Source organism: Lissotriton helveticus, chromosome 4_1 (genome assembly GCF_964261635.1).
Source record: "Lissotriton helveticus chromosome 4_1, aLisHel1.1, whole genome shotgun sequence".
NCBI classification, from domain to species: domain Eukaryota; kingdom Metazoa; phylum Chordata; class Amphibia; order Caudata; family Salamandridae; genus Lissotriton; species Lissotriton helveticus.
This window is the reverse complement of record NC_136063.1, coordinates 375,144,950-375,172,660: the sequence shown is the minus strand read 5'-3', so window position 1 is coordinate 375,172,660 and position 27,711 is coordinate 375,144,950. Positions and strand designations below refer to the sequence as shown.

At 43.6% G+C, this 27,711-nt stretch overlaps 1 protein-coding gene across 1 annotated transcript in view; it reads right to left on the bottom strand.

The window, feature by feature from the left end:
- Positions 1 to 27,711, bottom strand: part of EIF3E (eukaryotic translation initiation factor 3 subunit E) — a 284,737-nt gene that overhangs the window by 224,923 nt on the left and 32,103 nt on the right. The window contains exon 2 of the mRNA XM_078686880.1: positions 13,779 to 13,896. Coding sequence (XP_078543006.1) covers positions 13,779 to 13,896 — 118 coding nt within the window. The remainder of the gene's footprint in view (positions 1 to 13,778; positions 13,897 to 27,711) is intronic.

Here is a 27,711-nt window from a genome sequence, read left to right as displayed (position 1 = left end):
GTAGGGTCGCCAGGTGCCGGCTTATATTTTTTTTCAATTCTAGGGTTGATCACCCTGGCACGTGTGGGTTCTTTAAAAATGTCTGCAGCATGTTTCAGAACCCCTTTCAACATTGGGAGAGTTTTGACAGTCTTTTCTGCCGTGGAAAAGGTATCAAAAAGGAAGTCCACGTCAATAGGGTCAGCATGCAGCTGGACGTCGTGGTTTTTAGCCGCCCTCTCAATTAGAGCATTAAATGCCGCAGAATCCTCAGTAGGAGAGGTTTTGACATTGTACACCCGAGTGTCCGGGGCAGTTTGCGGATCCCCTGGGTTCCCTGCATCTGCCCAAGAGTCCTGGTGATCCTCAGGATCAGTGTTGGCAGGAAAGTTATACTCCTCGTCATCACCTTCCCCAGCCTCCACATCTGAATAAGTGGGTGAGAGTGTAGCAACTCTTGGAGTCCGTGGAGCAAGTGGCTCAACCAGAACCAGGGAATCCGTAGAAGGCTTCTTGCGCTTCAAAGGAATCGTGTAGGACTCCAAAGGCTGTGTCGCCGTGATCTTTCTCTTGTAGAGGGTACATTTACCGGTGTCGGCGTCGATAAAGTGTTCCGACTGCTCCTCCATCAAGGGTTGTCGATGCTTCAAGCTCCCAAGCTGCTGAGAAGGCTTCGACCCTGCAGACCCTTGCACGGGCGCTTTGGCGACCGACCTTGGTGCGAAGGCCTTCGGTGCCACCTTCGGCGGCAACGTAAACAGGAGTGGCGTCGAAGACTTTGGCGTGTTGGCAGCCTGCTTCGGGGTGGAAGCATCCTTCGGATCGACCACGGAAGCCTTGTTCTTGATGCATTGCAGGGAGTCAGACACCTGCTTCGTAAAGGAAGCGGACGGTTTCGTCGACCCGACAGACGTCCTCGGTCCACCAGCGTGTGAAGACTCGAGCGTCGATGTCTTGGTCTTCTCCGGCCGAGGTACAGGATCAGCCCTCGTAGGTGCGCCGTGTCCTCCTTCCGCGTCGACGGCCTTCGGCGCCGACGACTTCGGGTCGGCGGCCTTGACTCCCGGGTTTGGGGCCCCAGTCTTCGGCTCGACACCCTTGATCGATTTTGGATCGACACCCTTGACCGACTTTGGCTCGACGCCTTTGTTCGACTTCACCGGGTCGACAGCCTTCTTCGGCTGCCCAGACATATCGGAAGACGAGGAGGCGGCCAGAGGGACAGACGTCTTCTGTTTCGACGGAGTCTCCATCACTTTCGTTTTCGTCGACACCGTAGGTTTCACTTTCGGTTTCGTTTTGACCAACGGCGGCTCCGCAGAAGTTTCCGTAGCCGGGTCCGTAGGCGAGGCCGTGGATCTTTGTGTAAGGTCTTGGGTAAGGTCGTGTGGCGATCCCGCGACCTGAGCCTTAGTGATTGTTCGAACGGGGCATAGCTCTTCGCCTGAGCTATCTTCCATGGCCCCATTGTCGTCTCCTACCTAGTCGACGACTTCTTCTGCATCGAGCGATTCGACGTCCGCGTCGTAGTCGTACTACTCCGCTGGAGGTGAAATCTGCATATGAACTTCCTGTTCGTCTGCTTCTTCTCTCTCGAAGATGTCCACCGGTGCCGGGGCCGACTGCTGGGCCTCCAGGTGCGCCACGCACCGAAGTCGAATCGTCTTCTTCGATCGAAACCGTTAACAAGCCATACAGTTGGCTTCATCGTGGTCTGGCGACAGGCACTTGTTGCACACCGGGTGGACGTCGATGTGGGGATACTTCGATCCACACACGGGACATTTCTTGAACGGGCTCCGTTCCATGATGTGTCGTCGAAAGTCTTGTTGCGTCGACTGGGCCTCGAGCACCGAAGAGCCACGCGACTCCTCGGGATGTCCGACTCGGGAACTGAGCCAGAGCTGGGCACCGAGCGCAAAACAATACCGACGGTATAGGAAAAGGCCTCCAGGCCTTAAGAAAAGTCTATATCGATTCCGAACTGGAGATAACGAATATATATCCGAACCCAATGGCAGAAAAAAACTATCTGGGGATGGAGTCGATGCCCATGCGCACACTGTAGTCCAGGGGAGGAGCCACCTATCTTGTGATACTTCGAAGACTCTTCCAGGACAACAATGTGCAATTATCCGGACCCAACACTAGGCGGCGATCTATGCTATAGATATGAATTCAGCAGCCCACATGCCTCGAACAGCTAAATACCCGCCGGAGTGGTCTGCAGCCTAGACCTGCATTTGACTCCCAGAGGTCAAGCTCTGAGGGTGCCTCGTCCAGCTGATCTAGGGCACAAAGACAATGGCTGTGCCCTGGACTACAAAGGGAGAGAATCCGCTTTAGAAGCACCCTCCTTGTCCTGCCAAGACAACTAACAGCACATCGGCCGGGGCAGAATACCCCAGGGAAGATAAAAGTGGACAATGAGAGGTTTCCGGAGTGATCCAGCCAGGCCCTAGAGGAGGGAAGTGGGACCCTGGGATATCCAGAAGTAGCCTGTGGTTTGGGCTTTGGAACTCAGCGGGCCAAACAGCGGATTTGTGTTCCTCCCTCAAGAGCCCTTTCCTCCTTCCCTGTGTTTCCATTCTGCTCCTCCCCACTGTGTGGGTACAGCCAGGGATGTGGAATTCCTTTAGCCCGACGCCTATGACACATTGTTTGGAGTCAAGGGCAGCAAGTTTTCATGTGTATTTTGTCCTTGGGATAAGTAGGCCCAACACCCTGCAGCACAAACCCTTTGGCTGCCAGTTTGCAGTACCATATTATGGGCAAGGGCACGGTCTGCAGTTAAGGTAATATTTGTTTCCACATGTTAATGCTGTTCAAACTTGTATTCATGGTACATTAATTGAAAGCCTTTATTATTATTAGGGTGAGCGCTCCAAGTAAATGCTGTAAGCTCTGACTGCACTGCTGACAGTGGTTCCAGTATAAAAATATGTATACACATTTTCAAAGTTTAGCAATATGAGGCTATGTATAATGCTCCCAGAATGCTCTGATTTGATGCAAATATTTGCAGAAGCTTGAAAGCAGGATTGATGATTCTTTGCTTTCAGTATGAAATGTTCATAAAAAAATGAAAGCAGGAAAAAACATTTGGCTAAACTACTGTCAAATTTCAGGTACCATTTCTTTGCAGCTTCATTTAGTGACACTCGATGCATGCTAGTATTTCCCAAAAATATTCATAATCGAAAATCAGTGTAACCAGTTTCAATAAGATTATGGGAAACAAAAATAAGCAAGCCGTGGCAAAGCCAGTAGGTCTTAAATTGGTGGTCAGCTTTTTAGTTCGGTCAATGTGTGACTTGTTTGTTTATTAAGCTTTATTCGATTTTTAAACAAAATCATAAAAGCACAGACTTCCAATATATTCATTAAAAAGAATTCAGTAAAATCAATTCAATGATCAATAATCAGCAAAGTTCACAAAGATGTACTACAATCCCGGGAATATAGGTATTATTACAGTAACATGACATACTAAAAGACTAGCCAGTCTAATATTTCATAGACTAAGTATTACTATTAAACACATAATTTAAAAAACAGGTAAAATCCATTATGTTTTCATAAAAAGAGACTTAAAAAAATAATTTAGTATAAAAAACACAAAAAACGGTCACAGTAGGCGACAGATTTCCTAATGTTCTAAACAGTTCTCATAGATTACATGGTTTTCCTCAAGGCAATCAAAATTCTTAAATAGGAAGCCACTGCTTTGACCTCCAGGGCTGTTTCCAGCTGCTTTAATTTACAATATGCTGCCTGACATCCTCTTTTACCCCACTTTATAAAGATAGGTTCTAGAAGCAATTTCCTAGGTGCCTCAAAATATTTACAAAAAAGAATTGTATGAATGTTTGATTGCTGTGAACAGCCATCACAGGGGCACTTCTCCAGTTGTTTCGACCAATCATTACGTTCGGGAAACGTTATCAAACGGTAAAAGGTGTCGGCCCGAAACCTGGTCAGTAGCATTCTCGAGAAAGGACTAGGGTCCAACAATAAATATGGCTGTATACCTGTATAAAAAATAAAACCCTGTCCCACATTGGCAGTAAATTTATGTTTCATAGAGAGCCATCTTTTATTATCCAGAAAGTCCATGATCATCTTTTTCAACACCCGTCTTGGGATAAATTCTAGGCACCGAGGGTTCTCAAAATATTCTGTGTGCCCAATGTCTTTTGCCATGATTTTTACATGTTGTAAGCATTTAATATTTCTCACTCCATCTAGTTGTAGGCAATCCGAGATAACCTCTCTATTCAATGATGTTTCTGGGGTAACCCAGATTTTATGCCACAGGAGGAGTGGGGCAGATTTAACTGTATCCTCTATGTGTGCAATACCTAATTCCCTATGGATAAAAACGATGGACATGGATTTTGGTGTCGCGAGCAGGTACCGAATAAACTCATTTTCTGTACGTTGTATCTGGTCGGTCTTGACAAAACCCCAGATGCCCGCTCCATAAGTGCCAGTGGGGATGCACTTAGCCTTATATATTTGTGAAAATGTTCTTTAACTGGGCGACCACCTAATTTTTTCGAGAAATTTATTAAGGCTCCATTAGCTCTAGTAATTTCCAGATTTCTGGCCTGTACAGCCTTAGTCCAATTTCCCCTACTATCGAAGTTTACACCCAAGTAGGTAAAATTAGTGGTATTTGCAATTTTTCTGTTATTCAAATAGATTGCCTTATTAGGTTTTAAAGAGTTACCACATCTCATGGAGTATGTCTTGGAGACATTAATCTCCAACCCCCGCATACCCATGTATTCTGAGAACTTGGCCACCGCCCGTTGGAGCCCAATCACTGTTTGCGATATAATTGCGGCATCATCCGCGTAAAGGAGGATGGGAAAAGAAGTCCCCCTCACCACCGGGTAATCGCATTGGAAGGACTTAAGGTGCTGACCCACATTATTAATGTAAAGAATGAATAGGAAGGGTGCCAAGATGCACCCCTGCCTTACTCCTCTTTTGATGTTAAATTTGTTGGAGCAGGCACCATCCTTCCCGTACCTTACCCTCGCCCCTGCGTCCCTATATAGTTCTTTGATAAATATTATAATCTGCGACTCCATGCCTATGTCAGCTAATGTCTCCCATAGCATGGAGTGATCTACGCAGTTGAACGCGGAGCTTAAATCCACGAATGTTATAAAAAGGGCTTCATTTTTTGCTTGTGTATATTTTGCAGCTAGCAATGCTAAATTGAGGCCCTGTTCGATTGTCCCTTTACCTGAGCGGAAGCCATATTGTAGATTAGAGATAATTTGGTTCTCATCTGCCCACTCCTGTAACCTGTTAAGAACGAAAGGGATATTGGGCGGTAGCATGCAGGATCGTTCCTGTCCCCCTTCTTAAAAATCGGCACCACTATAGCCTCGGGCCAAGTTGGAATAAAGCCTAAGGCATTAACACTGTTTAGAACATTAGTTATGATGGGTGACCACAATGCTAATTCTGATTTATATATGTCGATCGGGACACAATCTGGTCCCGGTGCTTTTCCTGAAGCACTTTCTTTAATTGCCCTTATTACCTCTTTATGCTCAAAAGTAATCCCAAGAGGAAACGCCTCTGAGTTCTCTTGGTCATCAATAGGATTATTATTCAACCTTATGTCAGGAATTTTATACAAGTTGGAAAAATGAGTGACCCAAACATCTCCTGGGATTACTACATCAATGATGTCAGTGTCTCTTTCCGCAAAAAAAGGAGCATTTACTGCCCTCCAGAATGCAGTATTATCATTTCTTAAACAAGTTTCATGGACGGTCTGCCAAATTTCTTGCTTTAATTCTGACTTTCTGACAGCTATGGCATCTCTATATGATTTTCTCGCCTGTCTGACTAATTCCAATGACCTTGGTGATTCATGTAAGGCTGATATTAATTTTTTGTGTGCCTTTGAGCAATTTCCGTTGAACCATCTTTTCCCTCTAGGAGGGCGGTTTTTGTGGGTGGCAGTCAACAGGTTCTTTATCTCGCTCGTGATCAACCCAAAGGAAGCAAGGATTTGTTGATGACCTTCAGTTTCAGACAGGCAGGTTAGCAAATGCTCAAAAACTTTGGTAACCAGCCTCTTCAGGAATATTTTTGGGTCAATTTTTCCCCACTTGATTGTATAACCATTTGTACAGCCTAAAGTTATCGGTGTATGATATATCATCATGTTAGGTTGTGGCTGTACCTGTGATATCAGCGAGACCGCTATTGGAAAATGGTCACTATGTGCAAGGTCTAAAGTCTCACAAGATCGAACCAGTAACCTATGCCTACGGGACAAAAGGGTAAAGTCTATTGTCGAGTTCACCCCTCTTCCATTAAAAGTTGGTGCAAACTCCACCATTGCGGTGCTGATTTCATTAATAAAACCCATGTCAAACTCATAAATCAGAGTATTCAACGACTCCCCTATCCCTGTGTGTACAAAATGAGTCAGTGGTTCTTCTCGGTTATCCTTCAGAGGGCAAGTACCTGCATTGGTACAAATGAAACTATTAAAGTCACCCAGCCACATGAGAATCAAATCACCACCACCTAATTTCTCCAGAGTTTTTATATGCCTTCGTAAGTTAAAAATAATACTGTCCCATAAGGGAGCGTGGGCATTGTTATAAAAATTTATAATAGCTAGCCTTTTTACTCCCGGCCAGCTCACCAATATAATTTGGTAATAGTCTGCTGAAATAAATTTGAGAACTGTTATATTGGATGCATTTAAAATGTAGGTGCACAGCCCGCCTTTATTTCTGCCATTTATACCGTTTTTGCTTGGAGTGGCTGGTGTATTAAAGGTTCGATAACCCTTTAAATGTAACTCGTGAATCAGCCACGTTTCTTGAAAACACAGAATATTAAATTTAGATATTATATCTTGCCAGTCCTGATCGCCCATTTTATTCCTTAGTCCCGCTATGTTCCATGAAATAACCAATTGACTTTTGAGTGTATTATTTACGATGTTGCCTGCCTCTACCACCGTACTATTCATGTTAATTTGGTCAAATTCATTACATGCCTTCTTATCACCTGAGATTGGGACAAGTCCACAATCCCTCACAATCTTATCGTCTCCTGAAGACAGTCAATCCACCCCCTCCATCCCCATCAGGGAGGAGAATCGATTTGAAGTGGCGACAATAAACATAGGGGGCATGTCAGTGCGTATGTTTCAATTTTTGGGTCTCCTTGGGTTCCCCACCAGGGCTCTTGGATAAAAATCGCCTAGATCTCTGGTGGATATCCCTCCCTCATAGTCCACCGGGAACCAGTCTCGGATATAATTTATCACCCTGCGATCCCTGAAGTTTATAACAATTATATCCCCCAATACATCCTTCGGTCTTTTACCGACCCAGTCCAGCCTTCTAACATGTAGGATTTCACTGTCCAAATTAGGCGGTAAGGGCCTGTTAGCTCTCAGCCAATACATGGCTTTGTTTATAAGAGTCTGATAGCTTTCAAAAGATCCTGTCACCAGCTGCGGTACCCCGGTGAGGACAATAACAAAATGTTCAGATTCAAGTGGAAGGTCTATCTGCTGAGCATGGCTTAAGGTTTGTTTTTCTTTATAAGTATTCTCTTTTCTAAAAACAGAGGCCAAAATACTGGCCTAAGTGTTGGCAGCAAGGTAAACAACACTGGTCCAACCAGACCAATTGGGTTTCATGCCTAATTAAGGGACTAAACTGAACCTATGTTGCGTATACGGGATTCTGGAGTTCACTGATCATCTGCAAGAAAATCAGTTAGTGATGTTTCTAGATGCCACAATGGCATTTGACACGCTTGAGTGGGTCATATGTTTGCAGTCCTGGAGAAAATGGGTTTTGGCCATTGATACAGAAAATGGGTGGGACTCCACTATAATCAGATGCTGGCTGTGGTGAAAGTTAATGGCTCAATATTGAGCATGTTTGAACTTGGGAGAGGAATCAGGCCATGATCTCCACTCTCCCCCTTGATGTCCACTTTGGCACTGAATCCTTTTGCTGCACGATCCACTTATTCAGGGTCTGAGATGGTCAGACACTTGGGAGGAGAGAATATCACTATATGCAAATGACATCCTGCGGTAAGCAGCACAGCCCAGACGGTGTCAAGAATACTACAAGTATTTAGGACCTTTGATCAACACTCTGGGTATAGTATAAATTGGGGCAATACCAAATATACCCTCTCACAGGGGGAATACCACATCTACTACCAAACTATCATTCTAATCGGGACTGAAGGATTCAAACACCGCAGCATTATATAACTAATAATAACAAACTGTTCCTTAAGAAAAACCTACACACTTTGTTAGGAAGGTTTAAAAAGGGACTTGAGGTATTGGTGGGGACTATCTCTGTGGAGTAGAGCAGCATTGTTTAAGATGATGGCCCTGCCCAGGATTTAATACATTGGAAGTGGAGATCTTATGGTTACTGTGGGACAGGCTTGCCACGCATTGCACTACAGAAGCTGACCAGGTGAGTGCTCGATTGAGTAATAGCCTTACCAGACATTAAAAAGTATTACAGGCCTCCTAGCTGGGATTAAACGATTGGATGTTCGCAATCCAGGAGAAACCAGTGGTTAGGGTAGACCGATATGAAATGAAACCTGCGTTACTCAGCCACACTTGACAAGACTAAACCTGGTGGGTATTTACTGGTCCATACCGGCGGTATGGAGAGAGGCAACAGCATACCTGGGATGAAAAGGAACTTGAACAGAACAAAACGCCGCTATGAATTAGCGATACCCTGAGAGAAGTGAGGAAACTGTAGGGGTTCACAAAATGCAACAGGATTGGTATCTCGAAATTAGGAGGATGAACAGAGGGAAGTGATTACTTTTGAGACGCTCTGGGAAGAATACCAACTAGCAGAAACTGAAAAATATAGATGTCTACGTTAGGCACGCTCTATCCTCGCAAATCAGTAAAAAGACAATACTAAAAGAAGCAACACCCCTGGACAACAGATTGTTAAAAGATCCCCTGACCAAAAGCGCAGTCACTTGTTTACAGAATGATAATGAACAACACATCAGATGTCCTACAAAAAATGCAAAGGGGACTGGAAAGGAGATGTGGGTGAGTTTGAGGGGGAGGAGGAATGGAAGAAGGAAAGCGACGGGGCATTGCAGGGTCGACGCGAAATTGCTTTAAGTTAGGGGTTTTGACTTGTAAAGCTCCGTATTCTACTTATGTTGTAGTACTCTTGAAAGCTCCTGCACAAAATCTGAAGCAACTCACAGATGTACGTAAAGAGTCTCGTCTAAGTAGTTTTCTTTTTTTATTTATTTTCTAATTGGAATAAATATATAAATAGAAGGTGTGTTCAGGATCCTCCACAGACCAATATTCTACAGTGTATAAACTATTCGAGAATCTCTTGAAGGAGAGTGTGGGCTTACTAATTCGATGAAGCAGGCGGATTAAATGGGAAATATCAGATTAGGCAACAATTACAAACACGCCCTGGCAAAGTCAATAGGTCTAGCTTGTAGGTGTATCCCAAAGACCAGGTAAAGACCTCCGGGACTTAGCAATATCTAAGCAAAGTATGGTTATAGGGTGTTCTTAAAATAGCTGATCAATGCATTGATTTGCCAATTTAACTTCAGAAAAAATTGAGAAGAATAAGTAATCAAATCGAGAAAGACCATCTATAGACAGAATACTAGCACAGAAAAACAATTTTATCGGAATACAGTGCCAAAAAAAGAGAAGTCTGGTGAGCTCAAGGTACCATCAATATACGTGCATAATGCTACAGCACATAGCCACCAGCTGGAGATATACAAAAAGTGTTTGTCATTAACAGAGTCTCATGAAATGAAGGCAAAAAAAACCTGCCTTTGTGCTTCATTCAAAAAGAAGAAACGGAGATCAACCAGTGCCTAAACCGACTATGCATCTTTCTCCATTCTGCTGGCACCAAAACTGATCTCTTCTACATTTTCACTTGATGTCAGACAGAAACTAGTAACGTCCTTGCAGAATGTACAGCTTCCTCTTCTATCACAAGTTAGCAGGTGAGCATTCTCTGCAGCTGGCATGCTGCGCACATGGTAGAAGTAAAGAGATCACACAAGCTGAGCTAAACGTCCAATACTGCCACCTAAAAGCAGGTTTTCAAAATACAACTAATGCATCTTAAACCACGAATTTGAGATCAGCTCAGCATTACAAAGAAATCAATAGTAAAACTATTTGTTAATAAGAACAGTTATTTATGCCAGCAAAAACAGTGAGCAATAATCATAAATGTTAGTGGCAATAGCGTAAATAAGCAGGAGCACTATGAAAAGATATAGTTTAGGAACTAAGTACAGCAAAGGACCACAAAATGTAAAGCACTAACGTTTCATACAACGGAGTTCAGTAGAGAAGGAGGAAACTGCCATGAACGAGAACTACAATATTTAAAAACTATTAACTCAACAATGCTTAAACGAAAAGGAATCTATGCTCCAGCATGTACTAAATGAACATACTTATTAGCCTAATAAACAAGCATTTGCAATGCAATAGGTCTCGCATTAGGAAAGTTTGAGCTATTGGTATTGTAAATGGCATTTTTTTTATTTATGTGTTGGTTTTGAAAATCGCGAAATTACTAGCTTTGTCATTTACAATGCCAATAGTTTTAACTTTCGCAAATGTGACACCTACAGCATTTGTAATGCAATATGTGTTGTATTTACGTTACTTAGATCTATTGATATTACAAATAAAAATGGCTTTTATTTTTTTAATAATTAATACTTAAATAAAAGTTATTGTAATTTATAATGGCAATAGCTGTTGTAAATAACTTTTGTGAAGATTATGTTCATTGTATTTTATTGTGACGAAAATCCAAGAACAGAAGTGAAATATTAACATCTTTTTGTGACATTTGTAATAAAGCTTGAAACATTGAGAATATATTTGAACCAGTTGTTGTTGAATGGTTGCACAGATTGATGCTGTGGCGGCGACGAGTGATGCTGTGGCGTACAGTGATGCTGTGGTAGCGCATAGTGATGTTGTGGTGCCCCTGAGTGATGCTGTGGTGGTGCTGAGTGATGCTATGGTGATGCGATAGATAGAGTGAGGGCGATAGATAGACAGATAGATAGAGTGCGATAGATAGACAGATAGAGAAAGGGCCATAGATAGATAGATAGATAAAGTGTATGTTGCATTGAGTAGAGTAAGTATGAGGTGTGTAATTATATGGCACTGAGTGGCATTATGTGGAGTGTATTTACGTTGCATTGAGAAGAGTGTAATTTTGTGGCGTGTAATTATGTTGTACTGGGTGGTATTTGGAGTGTATGTTGCATTGAGTGCAGTGCAATTATGTAGCATATAATTGCATGGCACTGAGTGGTATTTGGAGTGTATGTGGCATGGAGTGCAGTGTAAGTATGTGGCACTGAGTGGTATTTATAGTGTATATTGCTTTGAGTGCAGTGTAATTATGTGGCGTGTAATTATGTGGCACTGAGTGGGATTTGGAGTGTATGTTGCATTGAGTGCGTGGCTCCGTCGGTCTGTGCGTGGCTCCGTCGGTCTGTGCGTGGCTCCGTCGGTCTGTGCGTGGCTCCGTCGGTCTGTGCGTGGCTCCGTCGGTCTGTGCGTGGCTCCGTCGGTCTGTGCGTGGCTCCGTCGGTCTGTGCGTGGCTCCGTCGGTCTGTGCGTGGCTCCGTCGGTCTGTGCGTGGCTCCGTCGGTCTGTGCGTGGCTCCGTCTGTGTGTGGCTCCGGCTGTGTGTGTGGCTCCGGCTGTGTGTGTGGCTCCGGCTGTGTGTGTGGCTCCGGCTGTGTGTGTGGCTCCGGCTGTGTGTGTGGCTCCGGCTGTGTGTGTGGCTCCGGCTGTGTGTGTGGCTCCGGCTGTGTGTGTGGCTCCGGCTGTGTGTGTGGCTCCGGCTGTGTGGGTGGCTGTGTGGGTGGGTGGCTGTGTGTGTGGGTGGCTGTGTGTGTGGGTGGCTGTGTGTGTGGGTGGCTGTGTGTGTGGGTGGCTGTGTGTGTGGGTGGCTGTGTGTGTGGGTGGCTGTGTGTGTGGGTGGCTGTGTGTGTGGGTGGCTGTGTGTGTGGGTGGCTGTGTGTGTGGGTGGCTGTGTGTGTGGGTGGCTGTGTGTGTGGGTGGCTGTGTGTGTGGGTGGCTGTGTGTGTGGGTGGCTGTGTGTGTGGGTGGCTGTGTGTGTGGGTGGCTGTGTGTGTTTGGCTCTGTGTGGGTGCAAATGCAATAGGTCTCGCATTTGCGAGCTATTAAGTTATTGGCATTGTAAATGACAATGCCTTTTATCTAGGTTTTAAAAACCAAAACATAAATAAAAATAATGTCATGAGCAGTGCCAATAGCTCTAACTTTAACAATTCCGAGACCATTGCATTGTAAATGCTTGTTAAAACTGCTGGTGCTCAGGCAAGACCCGGCCCACTTAAAGCACCGGGTGCGTCTGAAGTGGGTGGCATGGTGGGGAGGGTACGGTAGGGGGACGAGGCAGCACTGCACCAACAATGTAACAGCCCATGCGGGCAGGCACAACCTTTGAGGAGCGCTTGAAGGCGGTGGGACGGCTAATGGAGAGTATGCGGGGTGGTGCGGGGTGGTAGGGGGTTGAGTGAAACAGCATGACACAGGGTAGCATGGGAGACTCAGAGTGCAGGGACCGTCTGTAGGGGTGGCGGAGGGTGCAGGGTACTGTAGGGGATGAGAGAAGGCGGGGGAAGGGGTACAGCATGACCCAGGGAAGCATGGGGAACCCTGGTGTGCAGGAAGGGACAGGAACAGCTGGGGTTGGTGGTGGGCGGGGGCGGTGTGCAGTTCCGGGGGGGCTGATGAGAAGAGGTGGGAGGACGGTGGAGGAAACAACCTCAGACCGCCGACAGAGCATGGCAGCCCTGACAGTGAAGGAACAAGGGGCCTTCCTCTAAACAAGCATTGGAACACTCAGTAGGTCTCGCTTTGTGCCCGAACGGCTTTACCAGCACCTTTTTGACTTATCTTTTTATATGCCGATGCAACTCAGATCAACAAAGATAAAAACGTGCAAAAGAGTTTTTGGGGGAAAGCGGGTTACGGAGAGAGCAACACAGGAGTTGACGCAAAGAAATATGGGGGCCAAGGGGTTAGTGGAAGCAAAACAGGTGGGTGGTGAGGAGGTAACGTGGGTGGGCAGTGGCCCCGAAGCAACACAGGGGGGTGCAAGCAAAACGGAGAGTGGGGTGGAAGCAACAGGGGCGAGGTCCCAACAGGCATGAGGGAAAACAACGTGGGACACGAGAGCAGGGGAGAAAGGGTGGGGCAGAAGCAGAAGGGCAAGAAAGCAACATGGATGGGGTACACCAGAGGGCGAGCGCATCACAGATGAGGCTGGAGAGAATCACACAGCAAGGGAGAGCAGCAAAGAGACGGTAAGAGAAGCAAGCTAAAGAGACAGCTGGAAAACATGCTCTCTTGTGCAGCCCTTAAACAAAAAGAAACAAGCATTTGGAATGCAATAGGTCTCGCATTATTAAAGTTTGAGCTATTGGTGTTGCATTATTTAGCAAATGTCAATAGCTCAAACTTTAATAATGCGAGACCTATTGCATTGCAAATGCTTGTTAACTGATGTTCTTGCACAGGTGGTGATGAAACTATGGATATGTATATATGGACGGGAAAAAAATGATGTGTAATGCTTGTACTAGGTTGGAGATAGCGAGGACAAAAATACAATGTAAAGAAGCACACTAAAAACAACAACAACAAAAACCAGTTAATCAAATTTGTTCATTGATCTAATTTACCAGGGGGAACTTCTTTGTCTGGGTAAAGGTGTTTGTAGACATCCATAGCAAAGTCAACCATATTGGTATCACTAAGGAGTTCCAACTTCCCTTGAAGTAATTCCATTTCATCGTAAATCTGAATGGAAAAAAAAAAAAAAGAAAAAAGGAATTAACACAGAGCTACAATATCATGTCTTATGTTATTATACAGTCACCCCACTATTAAATCAGCTAAATGGTTGTGAGACAATCTAGAAAATTACACAAAGTAAAGTAAAGTAAAAAAGTAAGTATTTTTTCTAAGTTTTACTAATAAGGAAAATGTGCTTGCAGTGATCGTACAAAGATGAAAGATGGCCAGTTGCAACAAAAATGCTCCAAAGGTTCTGTCGGTGTCTTGTGCATTGTAAGAATTCTGCTGTATCAAGCCCCTTTTCAAAGTGTTGTAGGTTCTCATTCCAAGCTTATATACAATTTACTTTGTTTCAATTTAGCTTAACTGTAACACATGAAATGGGGTGCGGTGGGGCGTGGGACCATAGGAGGTATAAGAATTCTATTTTAAAAAGTATTGTATTTTAGATGCGTTACCCTGAAGCCGAAAAATAACCATTTGCTTCTAGGAAAGTCGAGCGCAATTCAAAAATAAAAGCAACTGGTTATATAAAACTACCCACAAAGCATACCTAAGCAAAGTCCGTATCACAGTCTTCAATTTGCCAACTCGTGAAAAACATGCATTTATAAATAATAGTTTAGCGCACTGTATGCACAAATGCTGTTAATCACACCAAGGCCTGCCCTGCGTGCTTTTTTGCTACTGGGAAAGAATTAGCAAGAAAGGATCGCGTTCTATTTTAAGTGCTCATAAGCTATAAATAATTGAATGTGATCTAGTGAGAGTTGGAGTGTGCTTTTCAGATGGAAATTAGTCGTTTGAGCATTTTAATTCATTCCAGTGGAAAAACCTATATGGTGAGAGAAAAATACTCCCACGGAAGGCACCAAACTCCACTCCATCTATCTTTTATCGAAAAGGTAAGTAGACCACCATGAGTGATCTGTTATTCAGGAAGAAAGCTGGAGGATGGTCCTTTGAATGCAAATTGATTACATTTTCTTTCCAAAGGGTAACAGTGGTTGAGACAATCACTCTCCACGGTCCCACCACCACGAATCCAAGAATGAAGCCTGCAGCTTTCCCTTTAACAATCTCCACATTGAAAAAGTGAGGTACAAAGTTAAAAGCTTTATAGAAACCACTGAAGCACAGGGAGGACTTGCTGATGAGCGTGGTTATGCTTTTGACGACTTGGAGAAATGTACTATGCTGTATGAGAGACACAGTGCTCCTGGTCAAATAAACAGACTTTTGTACAAGACGAGTCCTGCAGACATCAGAAAACATTTCATAAACCTTTTGATACATACATTTCCTCACATTCTCAGAGTGTGTACTCTAACAGGATTCAGTAACTGGATCTAAACTGCAAATGGTGCCCCAAGGGGTTTTTATAACCTTGCAGCCAGTACTGTAAATTTCTTCAAACATGGTCACCAATCTTTTAGCGCATCGTTAACTCCAGGAAGTAATTGCTGAACCTCTGCATTCAACACTACAGTGCGCCAGATTCCAATTATGTCGATAGTGTTTTAACTAACAAATGAAAATACTGCACTATTAAAAATAGGCCCTTACACGTTAGGACGACTGTTCCAGCAAGGTCTCGTTCGAGGAGTAAAGTACGGTCTAACATTCTACCAACGGTGAATAAAATGGTTATACTTTCAATTCCTCATTTTGAATGGGAAAGAGGTACCAGTCCATGAAAGAAAAATAGTACGATTAGCAACCTCTTTAGCAAATGCTAACAGGTCACTTAATTTCTAACACAACCCTCACACTACTCAGAAGATTAACAAATAAACTTGGTGCATTTCCCTCCGAGACACATGCAGTGAAATTCAGCCAACCAACGAACACATAAGAACATGGCTATCCTTCAATAAAGGCTTAGTTTGGTATCCCACGCGAGCATGGAGGATGATAAGGTGGCTCTAGAGCACAGGAGAGAGTGGGAGGAACAAGGGCGCGGTTGCCAGCGGTGGTTGTGGTGCCGGTCTTCTGTAACTGGGACATAAATTAAAGTTCCCTTCAGAAAACCAAAACGTTTCAGTGGCGACTATCTGGTAGGCCTGGGCGGTAAATTCCGTTCACGGAATTTGCGGCATTTGGGTAATTTCGTGTTCCGCGGAGAACGTAAAATTGCCCAAAATTCTGCGTTCCACGACTTCGAGAAATATTTTGCTTTTTCGCGTTCATATTCGCGAGATTTCACCCCCGAGCACGCAAACAGCGATTGCGAACAGTAAAAAAGCATTGCGAACAAGCAATTCCGCGTGTTCGGAGATTTACCATTTTGCTGAGATTTGCGTAACGCGATTACGCAAATTCCGCCCACCCCTACTATCTGGGTCATCATAGTGATTGTAATGGAATAAGAAAAAGCACAAAGAACAACTTAACTCGTTTTTGGGAACGGCTAAATAATATGTAAAATGTATTGCAGGGTTTTCTGAAAACACAAACAGTACGCAGGGACTTAAGAAAAATAATGTGAAATTTGACTGGGAAGATATAGGCAAGGACGAATTTGTGAAAATGAAAGGTGAAATTTCTGCAGCTCTGTGTCTCAAACCTTTTGACACTAAGTTGCCTACGATTTTTATTAATAATGTGAGTAACCATGGTTTGGGTGCGGTCTGGATGCAAGAAAATATAGGAAAGAACCGATTATGGCATACACATCTTGAAAGTTAAGGCAAGCTGAATATAATTATTTGGTGATTGAGAAGGCAGCACTTCATGCCAGTAACGTGGGATTGCCCCAATAACATTTATGTGTGGGGTAACAAGCTTACCTTAAGATCAGACCACACACCCTTGGTAGATACTTTCACTACAAGGGGGGCAGGAAGATCTACTCCACGCATTGCGAGATCGTGGTCACACTGCAGGAATTTGTTTTTAATGTGGACTACGTACCAGGTAACAATGATATCATGGCGGATTTTCTATCACGATTCCCATTGTAACAAGCATTGGCATTGCCAACAGGTCTCGCTTGTGGGACCTTATAAGTATTTAGTTTTGCAGCACAATATCCTTGTTGCACCAATGATATTGTGCTGCAAAACTAAATACTTATAAATAATAGTAAAAATTAGTGTGGACGAAGGAACATAAATTAAAACAAGACGGAATGGAAGGCAGAGAAGGGGAGGGGGGAGGAGAAATGCGACACGGCGGGCAGGGGAGGGGGCCGAGTGGGGAGAGCGGCGAAAAAAATGTGAACAAATGCGTGCGCCGGGAAACTGAGCCATGAATAATTAGGGGAGGAGAAGCCGAGAAGCCGCAGAGCGCACGCTGGGCGAATCCCTTTGATGTGCTGTGCGGCGGCTGTTAAAAAAATGCAATTAGGAGGGAGGGAGGCTGATGCGCGTGCTTGTTTGATCACGTGATTCACGTGAACTTAAACAAAACCGCAGCAGAAAGCCCTTGGTTTGACGAGGATTTTGGCTACTTGAATTCTCGCTCCGCTCGCGCGCATCGATAGGTCGCGAGACCTAAAAAGAGGGTAGTGCAGAGATATAAGTGTGTGTTGTTGCCAATGTGACACAGACTGCAGCAATGGGTATGTGTTAGGAGGTGTAGGTGAAAGAAACAATCTGATAAGTTCTAAGAAAGGTGCTGTAATTTGTGAAACAAGGTTAGCCGCATAGGAGGAATATGGAGCATGAATTCAAACCGTACAATGCCATTAAGCATGAGTTTTTAGGTTTATGATGGTGTTCTCAGAAGAGGTGAGATGTTGGTAATATCTTATAAGCTTAGAGTCGGAATTATGGAGTTAGCTTACAAAGAGCACACCAGAAAGAGTGAGGTCTAAAGAACGATTAGGAAGAATTTGTGGTGGCCATGTCTTGGCCGTGATGTGGAGGGAATGATGTGGTTGAAGGGACAAGTCTCAGAAGGTGGCGACGTATCCTCCACAGGTCATTGATGAGGGGATTGAGCTTTCGTATAAAAGTTGCTGTAGATATCATGGGGCCTTTCAGCACACAGGATCTAGGTTTGTCTTGGGGACGGTAGGTTAGTACTTGCAATGGCCAGAGGTCATGTTTGCAAAACAAGTAGAAACCAAGAATGTTTTTGAGTTTTTGGAAGAAATTTGTCAGGGAAGGCGTTCCAACAGAAATGGTTACTGATAATGGAGTTCAGCTGGTTTCGACTGAGAGGACTGCATTTTTGGTAAAACTTGGTATTGGTCACATAAGAACATCTGCCTACTATCCTCAAAATAATGTTGTAGTAGAGATAAAGAATAAAGTACTTAAGGAATGTTTGCAGTTGGCAAGAGGGCAAGTTGGCGATGCGAATTGCTGTGAAGAGACTTTTGTGGGCTTATAGAACTACACCTAATCGTGTTACTGGTGAAACTCCATATAAAGTAACAAGGGGGAGGAGAGTTATGTTCGAAATGAAGGCCAAGATAGATGCTGAAATAGAAGTCGATAAGTACTTGGAAAATACAGGTGAAAGGAGGGGTAGGATTGTTGGGCATGGTTTGCAGTTATGAGATTGTGTCAGGGTTAAATTGAGAAGTTTTGTGAGATAAGGGATTTCCCAATTTTCCAACCCCTTACGTATAAAGAGAATTGGAAGGTTTGTTGTTTAACTGTCTGAAGGTAATGTCTGGAATATAATAAAAAAAAAAAAAGAATTATTTGCAGTTCCCTGAATGTTTGTTGGGGACAGACGTCAATAATGATTGCAGTGTACAAATAATTGCTTGGTCGAGATGGAATTGTATTTACATGCCATGCTAACTCTGATATCATTGACTTGCTCTACGAAATGTATCAATAAAAATTGTTTAAAAAAAATAAAAATAATAATGATTGCAGTACCAGAGAGTCGAACCAAGAAGCAGCGTTATCTAGGGAGTTTACCAAACAAAGTGATGATTGGCCTGTTATGGATAGGTCACCAAGAAGAATGAGGAGGAAACCGCTAAGGATGGAAGATTACAAATTGTATTGAATAGGAGCATGATGAATGGCATTTAGGCTTCATTGCTCCTACAGAGTTTAGTAACTTTTGAGAGTTAAATTTAATGCAATTTAGGTTTCTTTGCTCTTACTGTATATCTGTGTCATTTCTGGTCATTGTATCATCTTGTTTTATTGTTACGTTTAATACTTTTTACTAACGAAGGAAGACCTGTGGTATCCTGTGCTGTCGCTGGAGCATGGAGGGTGGGGAGGTATAAATAAAGTTACCTTCAGAAAACTGAAACGTTCCACTTTACTATGTTATTATAGTTGCCAATGGGCCCCAGTCATCAGTGGTCATCTTCAATTATAGAAACAAAGTTCTTGTCAGAGGCAGATTTTACCATTTTTTTTTTTTTTTTTTTTTTAAACAATTTCAAATGAGATCATCAACTCTTGGGTAAATATGCCTTCAAACATTTCTGAAGTTGGGCACGGCTGCTTTTCTTCTATACCTTAAGTGTCAACATTAATTAAATTAGGACTATGAAAAAAACTGAATTGGCACTGTTGGTTCTTCAGAAAAAACTATAGTATTTTGTACTAATGCTTTTCACTTGGGATTTTAAAACTCAGAAAGGCTGAGAAAAGCAGAGGTTTTAACAGGCACTGGCATCTCAGCTATCGATCTGGGGAAATTGGTCTGAAGCTTTTAGAGATTGATGATTTTGATGAATATCCTTGGTTGGACCAGATGTTCGTAGAGTACAGATGTAAAAATCAGATAATGGTAACCAGAAAGATAGCACTCTGTTAGTAAGCCGGAGACAGAATGGTGGGGAAACAGACTAATGGAAGTGCCACAGGCAATAGAGTGAACTGTGAGCAAAAGGTAGGTACTAGAGCTACGTGCTAGATTTAGATGGCCACTTGAGGTTGCTGAAGGAAAGCAGAAGGTAATATTTCAGACTTCGCCATTCGCTGCTCTCAGGGCAGCTGTGCTTGGCATTGCTCTCAAACTTTGATTGCAACAGGTTGGGACTGTTGCCCACAATGTAATCTAGAAAAGGGGTCAGAATAGTAAAATTGTCCTTTTGAGGCAATACCAGTTGCTGCTGCCCACAGGATGAACTGACTGCAAAATACTCTGCAGCACGGAAGGAACCAGATGGCCCAGGAAGTCAAAGTCTATGATATTTAGTTGATCAGAATGTGAATTCTTTGTGATGTTTAAGATTTCTTTGGCTCGCATAATTTAGGTCCGAGTTTACACCCATATACAAGAACTGCCATTGTCCCATTTGCTAATTTGTTTTAGTACACTCAACCATTTGGGTTCGGCTTCTCAAACTCTTCTCATAGTAGGAATATAGTGCAACATTTGGGAACACCGGATTTTATTTTCTCTTAGATTGTGTGAGGCATTTTACTGTGGTTGCCATTCTTTTGAATAGGTTGATATGGCAAAGTACTGGGATGATGTCTTATTATTGTTTAAGGCACTTTCTCCTTTTTTCTTTTTCCAGAAGGACTTTTTAATCCCCAAGACCACAACATGTCCATAAGTGCTGTGGTCACGCATTTCAACACATGTTGGTAAACCGGTAGGCAGGATTTTATAGTTATAAAATGGCGACCACATTCAGGCGCGGATCGCTCATTCATATGGCCGAATTTGCACCAGATAATCAAGTAACCTCGTCAATTAGTTACGTCAGTCCCAAGATCCCTCGCATGTCAGTGTTTAAAAGGTAGATTTGATACCCCAGGTTTTTTTTTTTTAATTCATTGAAGGAGGACGCGGAACGCTTAATCTGCGGTTCATTGAGGTAAACCGGCAAGTTGCAACAGCACATTCATTTTTACGGGCTCTTAGCCCTACTTGTCCTGGGATATTTGTCAGATTTTAGTGATATACCAATAGTCTCACATTAGCATACTTGTGTAGGACTACGTGTATGTGCAAAAGCCTTTGGGTTATTTTTAGCGGAACAAGAGTGACATGTTTGGTATCTACTGGGTCTCCACTGAAAAGATATAAGCAGACTATGGATTTATCCTGTTATGTGTCTATATATTTTGGGGCTTGATGTTTTTCAAACATCGATGGGGTACTCTTACCATAGACACAAGTTTAGGAACAGTGTTTCATAAAATAGCTGTACTTTCATTACGGCGTGGCATTATTAGTCACATTTGTACTTGTGCCAAGTTGCTTTTTTAAATATGGACCCCTCCATTCTCAAGGGATTACATTTAAAGCGCCATTCTTTTTGTTTGATGCGCCCACATGGGCTCCTGTTGAGAAATCAGGAATTGAGGTTACATAGACCTCCTTTTTAGAAGGATTATAAGTTTGTTGATTGAACTGTACTTATCAATTGTGTATCTTTGAATTTCAGAATCACCACAACTAATGGATGTTTCTGGTGTGGGGGGAGGGGAGTGGTGAAAGACAGACCTATTTGTTGAGGGCTTATGAGCCCCCATTACTACGTCCCAGATTCAGGATTTGAATATTAAGATGTTAAACAAGGTATATATACACCCGATAGTACATGGGGTCAGATTGGTTTTGGACATATGCTAAGTGGCGGCATTACTTTCCATTCTTTTAGGTTTTTATGCAACAGTTCGACCCATACCAGTTAGGATAGCGATAGACCTCAGTAATAACTTCACGGAAGTAGGTCCCCGTAAGGGTATAACTACTGGGCTGAGGCTATATTTATTCCGCCTTCAAGGACGGTTAATTTTAAAAAGTTTTTTTCTTGCAGTATTTCCTTCAGAAAGGAACTTAAAACCTGGCTATTCGATATATAATGCACACCCTCCCCCAAGCGCCTTGAGACCCTCTGGGTGAGTAGTGCGCTATACAAATTCCTGAACTTGAACTTGTACAGAAACATTGGGGTCTTGCCTATGAAAAAATGTCTTTGTGAATATACTACGGGTATCCCACTGACTTCTAGAAAGTTTAGCCTCCTGTCCCCATGGGAACCGTCAATTAAATAAGAGGTATACATTTTTTTAATGTCCTATCTGATAACCGGAAGGATTCTCACAAATTGGAGCAAAATGTAACAATTAAATTATTTACTTTTGATTTTTAGCCTTTTATGCCTTTGGCCAGCCTTGTGACTGTGTATAAGGCCGTTCACTCACCCTTATAGTAACATTCATAGAATTTAGGCGAGTGCTATGATCAATTCGTTCCTAGTTTGGGTACGAATATGGTAGTAAGTCTGGGTGGGGAATTAGTGGACGAATGGTTGGTTTCAGTCTTGACGTGGGCCCTTTTGACAATAATGAATCTGACCTAATACTTTTTCTTGTTTAAAAGATTACTTTGGCCCGCCATAGAAATGTATCATTTAAAAAATGTTAACTACATTTTTAGAAAAACAACTTTATCTTTGAATGAGATTCCATGTCTGATGTAGGTTTTGTTTTTTATGCAGGCGAATTCTGCATAGTCAGTTAGAGAGATCATTTATATTGTTGTCCTGAAGAAGGTGGTCCTATATTGTTTGCCCACCAGAACATGTGACGCCCCTTTGGTTTTGTTAAATTTGAGTAACATTGAATATTCTGTGATATTTTTGCACTCTCTCTTACCTTCAAATTAACAAGATTTTGTTTTTAAATTTATTTTATTGTTTTTTTTACACTTACAACATATGACAAGTAACATGTAATCCTCGTCGCATTTGTACATGCAGGGGTGACAGCCCATGTGACTGAGCTGCTGGTTGTACAGTTTACTCGTACAGCACATGAGCTTGAACGTCCCTGCATCTCTACAATCCCACAAATACCATATAGCATATATGCATTGGCGCTTTATGCAGGGGGTAACCGGGAGGCTGGTCGGAATGAAATAAAATATATGCATGACCGGCCCCCTGCCCAGCGGTCTACTCTGAAAGAAAGAGGGGGGGGGGGGAGAGAAGAGTTTGGGGGGGTGGGGTGTCCTGCTCTAGTGGTTGGAGTGGAGGTGGGCCTTTTGGGTTTTCTCCATGGTGTGTTTCGTAAGGCTGTGATGTCGGCTCCTCTCAGGTATGTCACCCAGTTGAGCCACCCCCTGAAGGTGGCTTTTGGAGGTGTCTTTCCACTTGGTGAGTACTATCTTGACTGCTGCCAGTAGCAGGAGATCTAGGAGGTTTCTGTCATGTTGCGTGTCAATATCAGTTGTTATAAATGCGGTGGTGAGTGAAGCAAACTCTTCTTTAAGTGTGCAGCCTAAGGCTTTATTTATGAAGGTAAATATTTTTTCCAAAATTCCAAGAGTCTATGGCTAGGGGCTTCCCCCTATATTTTATCTTGGAGTTTGCCCACAGTGATTCCCAGTTAGAATTTTTAACGCTGTGTTCCAGTTTTTGATCTACCTTAAGCAGGGCGCATCTAGTATTTTTAAGTATAGGGCTATTCTTTTGTGTCCATCTGTTCGCGGTGAGAAGTGTTATTGGGTGATATGGTTTAGTATGGCTTTCTCAATCCTGAGCCAGACCGGCGTATGGTCCTGGTTAGGCAGGATCCAGTACATTCCCTGTCTTGCTATAAATGCAGTCTGAAATGTTCTAAAATCTGCCAGGTTTACACCTCCTAGTTTCTTATCTAGTTTTAGTTTTTTCAGGCTTATCCTTGTTTTTTTGTCTTGCCATAGGAACTTGTTTATCAATTGGTCTGTTTTACGGTGGAATTTGTCTCCGAGTGTAAGGGGGAGCATTCCCGCCAGGTAGTTGATCATCAGGGTGATCATCTTTATTGTGTCTATCCTCCCCCACCATGTTATGAATTTGGGCAACCAGGATTCCAGGAGCCTTTTTATCTTTTCAAAGCTTAGTTTCTCGTTTTGGTCGAGTGTAGTTTTGAGGTTTTTGCCGAATTAGATCTCTAGATACTTTATGAACCCTGGTTGCCAGACTAATCCCGAGTGGTCTATTACTTCTCTGGTGGTGTGGACGTTTAGTGGCACGCATTCTGATGTGTCCGTTTGGTTTGTAGCCGGAGTGGGCTGAGTATTTACCTATGGTGTTCATGAGGGCAGTGATAGAGGATTTGGGTTTCTCTGTGATTATCAGTATGTCATCCGCATAAGCTGTAAGTTTGGCTGCACTCTCGTTGATGGTGACTCCCAACATATCTCTATTGGCTACAATATCTCTGATCGGGGGTTCCAGCACGAGTAAAAACAGCGCGGGGGACAGGGGGCAACCCTGTCCGGTCCCCCGTTGAAGGGTGAATTGATCTGAGACTGCCCCATTGATAGCTATCTGTGCACTGGGGTTTGCGTACAGTACGATCACCTTCCTCATATACTTATCTCCCAGGTTGTACGCCCGCATGCACTGTTCTAGGAAGTGCCAGGACACTATGTCGAACGCTTTCTCTGCGTCTAGCCGGATTGCCACCGCCGTCATATCAGACTGGGAGGACTGTTTGAGAACATGGCAGAGGAGTTTTGTGTTATCATGAGACATACGTGTCTTCAGGAAGCCTACTTGTGAGTTGCTTATCAGTTGAGGGAGTACCGCGTTGAGCCTTACGGCTAGGATTTTGTCATAGATTTTGCAGCCTATGTTGATAAGTGAGATGGGCCTGTAGTTTCGGGGCTGTCGCGTGTCCTTGCCTTCTTTGGGGATAACTATTATGTTTGCTTACGTCATGGACTTTGTCACCACTCCCCCATCCCCCTCGCAGTGGTTAAAGACTTTTTTCATAGTTGGGAGTAGGTGTGTTCGAAAGCTTTTATAGAAGGAGGCCGTGTATCCATCTGGACCCGGCGCCTTATTGTCTTTAAGAGACTTAATAGCCATCTCAATTTCAGCTGCACTTATCTCCCGTCCTAGAGTCAGCGTTTCCTCGTTCGTTATCTTGGGAAGGTTTAGTCTGTCCAGATATTCGGTGCAACCATCCTGGTCTAGTGATTCGTCCCTTTTGTAGAGCTCCTGGTAGAACTCACCGAACATACGTATGATGTCCTTGTGCTGAGTGTGCGTGTTGTTGTGTGAGTCAGTGATGGATGAGATGGTGTGTTGTCTTTGTTTGTGCTTCAGGTATGACGCTAAGATTTTCCCTGCTTTGTTTGCCTCGCATAGGTTAATCTATTTGTATTTGTTTATCCATAGACCAGCCCATTCACTAAGGATTTTGTTGTATTCGTATTTTTTTTCGTCAACTCTTTTAAGGCGTAATTCCTGGTGTCATTGATGTGGGCTGTTTCTAGGCTTTTGATGTCTTTTTCTAGTTGGTCTAGGTGTGTCTTAGCTTTCTTATTCCGTTTGGCTTTGATATCTATTAGTGTCCCACTGACTATCGCTTTAAGCATGTCCCACAGAATCTTGGGGTCCATACCTGGCGTGTCGTCTCTATTGTAGTCATTAATGGCTTGCTCTATTTTGATCTGGTCTTCTTGATTTGCCATAACTTCATTGATAAACCTGCACCTGCGGGTGAGGTTCTCGTTGTGTCGCACCGCCAGTTTTAGGCTGATGCATGAGTGATCTGATATTGTTCTAGCCGCTATTTCCAAATGTTCTATTAAGTGGGTATGTGAGCCAGAGATTAGGATGTGGTCTATTCTGTTTTAAGAGTTGTGCGGGTTGGAGTAAAAGGTGTAGTCTCTGGTGTCTGGGTGTTGTAGTCGCCATGGGTCCTTCAGGTTAAATCTATTGCATATGTTCTTTAGAATGCTGTGTGAGGCGGGGGGCGTGTATCTGCGATTGTCTGTCCAGGTTGTAGTCTAGTGCTAAGTTAAAGTCGCCTACCAGCACTGTCATGTCCTTTTGAGAACTTGCTTCCAGTCTCCGAGACTCCCTCCCAGTATGCAGTGTCATCTGTATTTGGGGCGTATGTGTTCACTACCAGGATGGTTTCGTCCCCTCTTTTCAGTTGTGTTATTAGTAGTCTCCCGTGTTGCTGATCTTCAATGGTTATCTTTGAGTTTTTATTTATCAGCGTGATCACTCCTTGCTTCTTCCCTATCGCCGGTGAGCAGGCTACCTGTCCTATCCATCTTGCCCTGACTCTTGCCGAGTCCTCCAGGAAGAGCTTGGTTTCTTGTAACAGTATGATGTCCCCTTTGGTCTTAGCTAGGTAGTCTAGGATATTTTTCCTCTTGACCGGGTGCTTGAGGCCCTTCACATTGAGGGAGACTATCTTCAGGTTTGCTAGCAAGTAGGAACTGTTATTCTGTGTCATGGCTTATAGTGTGTGAGCGTCGCGTTTCCTCTCCCCACTATGGGGGGAGTTTGCGAATGCCCTTTTGTTTTGCTACTGTTTCTTGTGGAGGCAGTGGGCTCTCCCTGCTTTTATGCGTTGGCTGTAGGGAGCAGGGTGTAGATAGGTTTGAAGATAGTTGGATGTGTCAGAGTAGATAAGAGAGACAGACAGTGCAAACAAGACAAACAAGACGAACTAGACGAACAAGACGAACAAGACAGACGACCCCCGAGCTCGATTAAAAATGCACAACAGACAATACAATACAGACATAAAAGACAGACCCCTCGACCCTCCCACCCGTCCCACCCTCCCTGAACTAAATCATCGTATTTTAGACGTGTCTTGGCGCTATGACTGCAGTACTCACCACTAGGAATCAGTTCTGGAAAAGCCATGTTTAACTTTTTTCTGAAAGTAGTGAGGGAAGCAGCCCCTCTGAGCTCAGCCTGGAGCTCATTCTACAAATTTGCGGTACCGTTAAGATAAACTCACCCGCCCCAACCTGAGGTTCATATTCTTGGCATTTTCATCGGTCTTGCACCGGAGGACCGCAACTGTCATGACGGTTGGAACCGGATGAAAGGATTTCTAAGAGACAGAGGTCCTGTGTTGTGCAGAGCCTTATATGCTAAAACAGAGAACTTTGAACTTAATTCGCTGAGCCAAGGGGAGCCAGTGAAGTCTGCGAATCTCCTTGGAAATGGAGTCATATTTGGGGATGTTTCCCAGTAGCCGTGCGGCAGTCTTTTGAATCGTCTGAAGTTTTTTTAAATTTGCATACCAAGGTAGAGACCATTGCAATAGTCCAGTTTTACCTGGACCAGTGCAGTAACCACCAACTTTCTGGAATGTGGAGGAATGTATTGTAGGATTTTCTTCAGTTTTTCTATCAGAAAGTGTGAGGTGGCGACAATAGCATTAGTCTGGTGTGATAATGCTAGTTTGGAGTCAATGATGTCTCGCTCTTATTTGTGATGTTCGAACAATATGTATGCTAAATATTTTCTATGATATTACTGGAGTGTTTTTAACCATATGAATTGTACTAATTGTACAATTGTTTTTTAAAGTTTATGCTTTATTAAACAGATTTTATTCAATTGCTTTTTGGGTCCTTTTTGGACTGACAGTGAGTGGTTTTTGACTGATGAGATAGTGGAGAGTGACTGGTTTGATAGTAGATTCCTCCAAGAGATCCTGCTCTATTGATACATTGTTGGTTTAAGGAACCCTGTCTCTTGGAGCAGTGGGACCGCTCTCCTCTTAATAGATAGTTCAAGTTCAAATTCGAGTTCGAAAATTTGTATAGCGCACTACTCACCCAGAGGGTCTCAAGGCGCTTGGGGGAGGGGGGTATTTTACTTATCGAATATCCAAGTTTTTAGTTGCTTTCTGAAGGAGAGGTGGTTCTGTGTAAGGCGGAGGTGGGTAGGGAGGGAATTCCAGGTCTTGGCCGCTAAGTAGGAGAAGGATCTTCCCCCCATGGTGGATCTGTGGATGCGCGGAATTGCGGCGAGGGCTTGGTTGGACGATCGTAGTTGGCGGGTGGGGGTGTAGAAGGACAATCGCGTGTTAAGGCATTCGGGTCCTAGGTCGTAGAGGGCTTTGTGTGCGTGGGTGAGGAGACGGAACGTTATTCTCTTGTTGACGGGGAGCCAGTGGAGGTCTT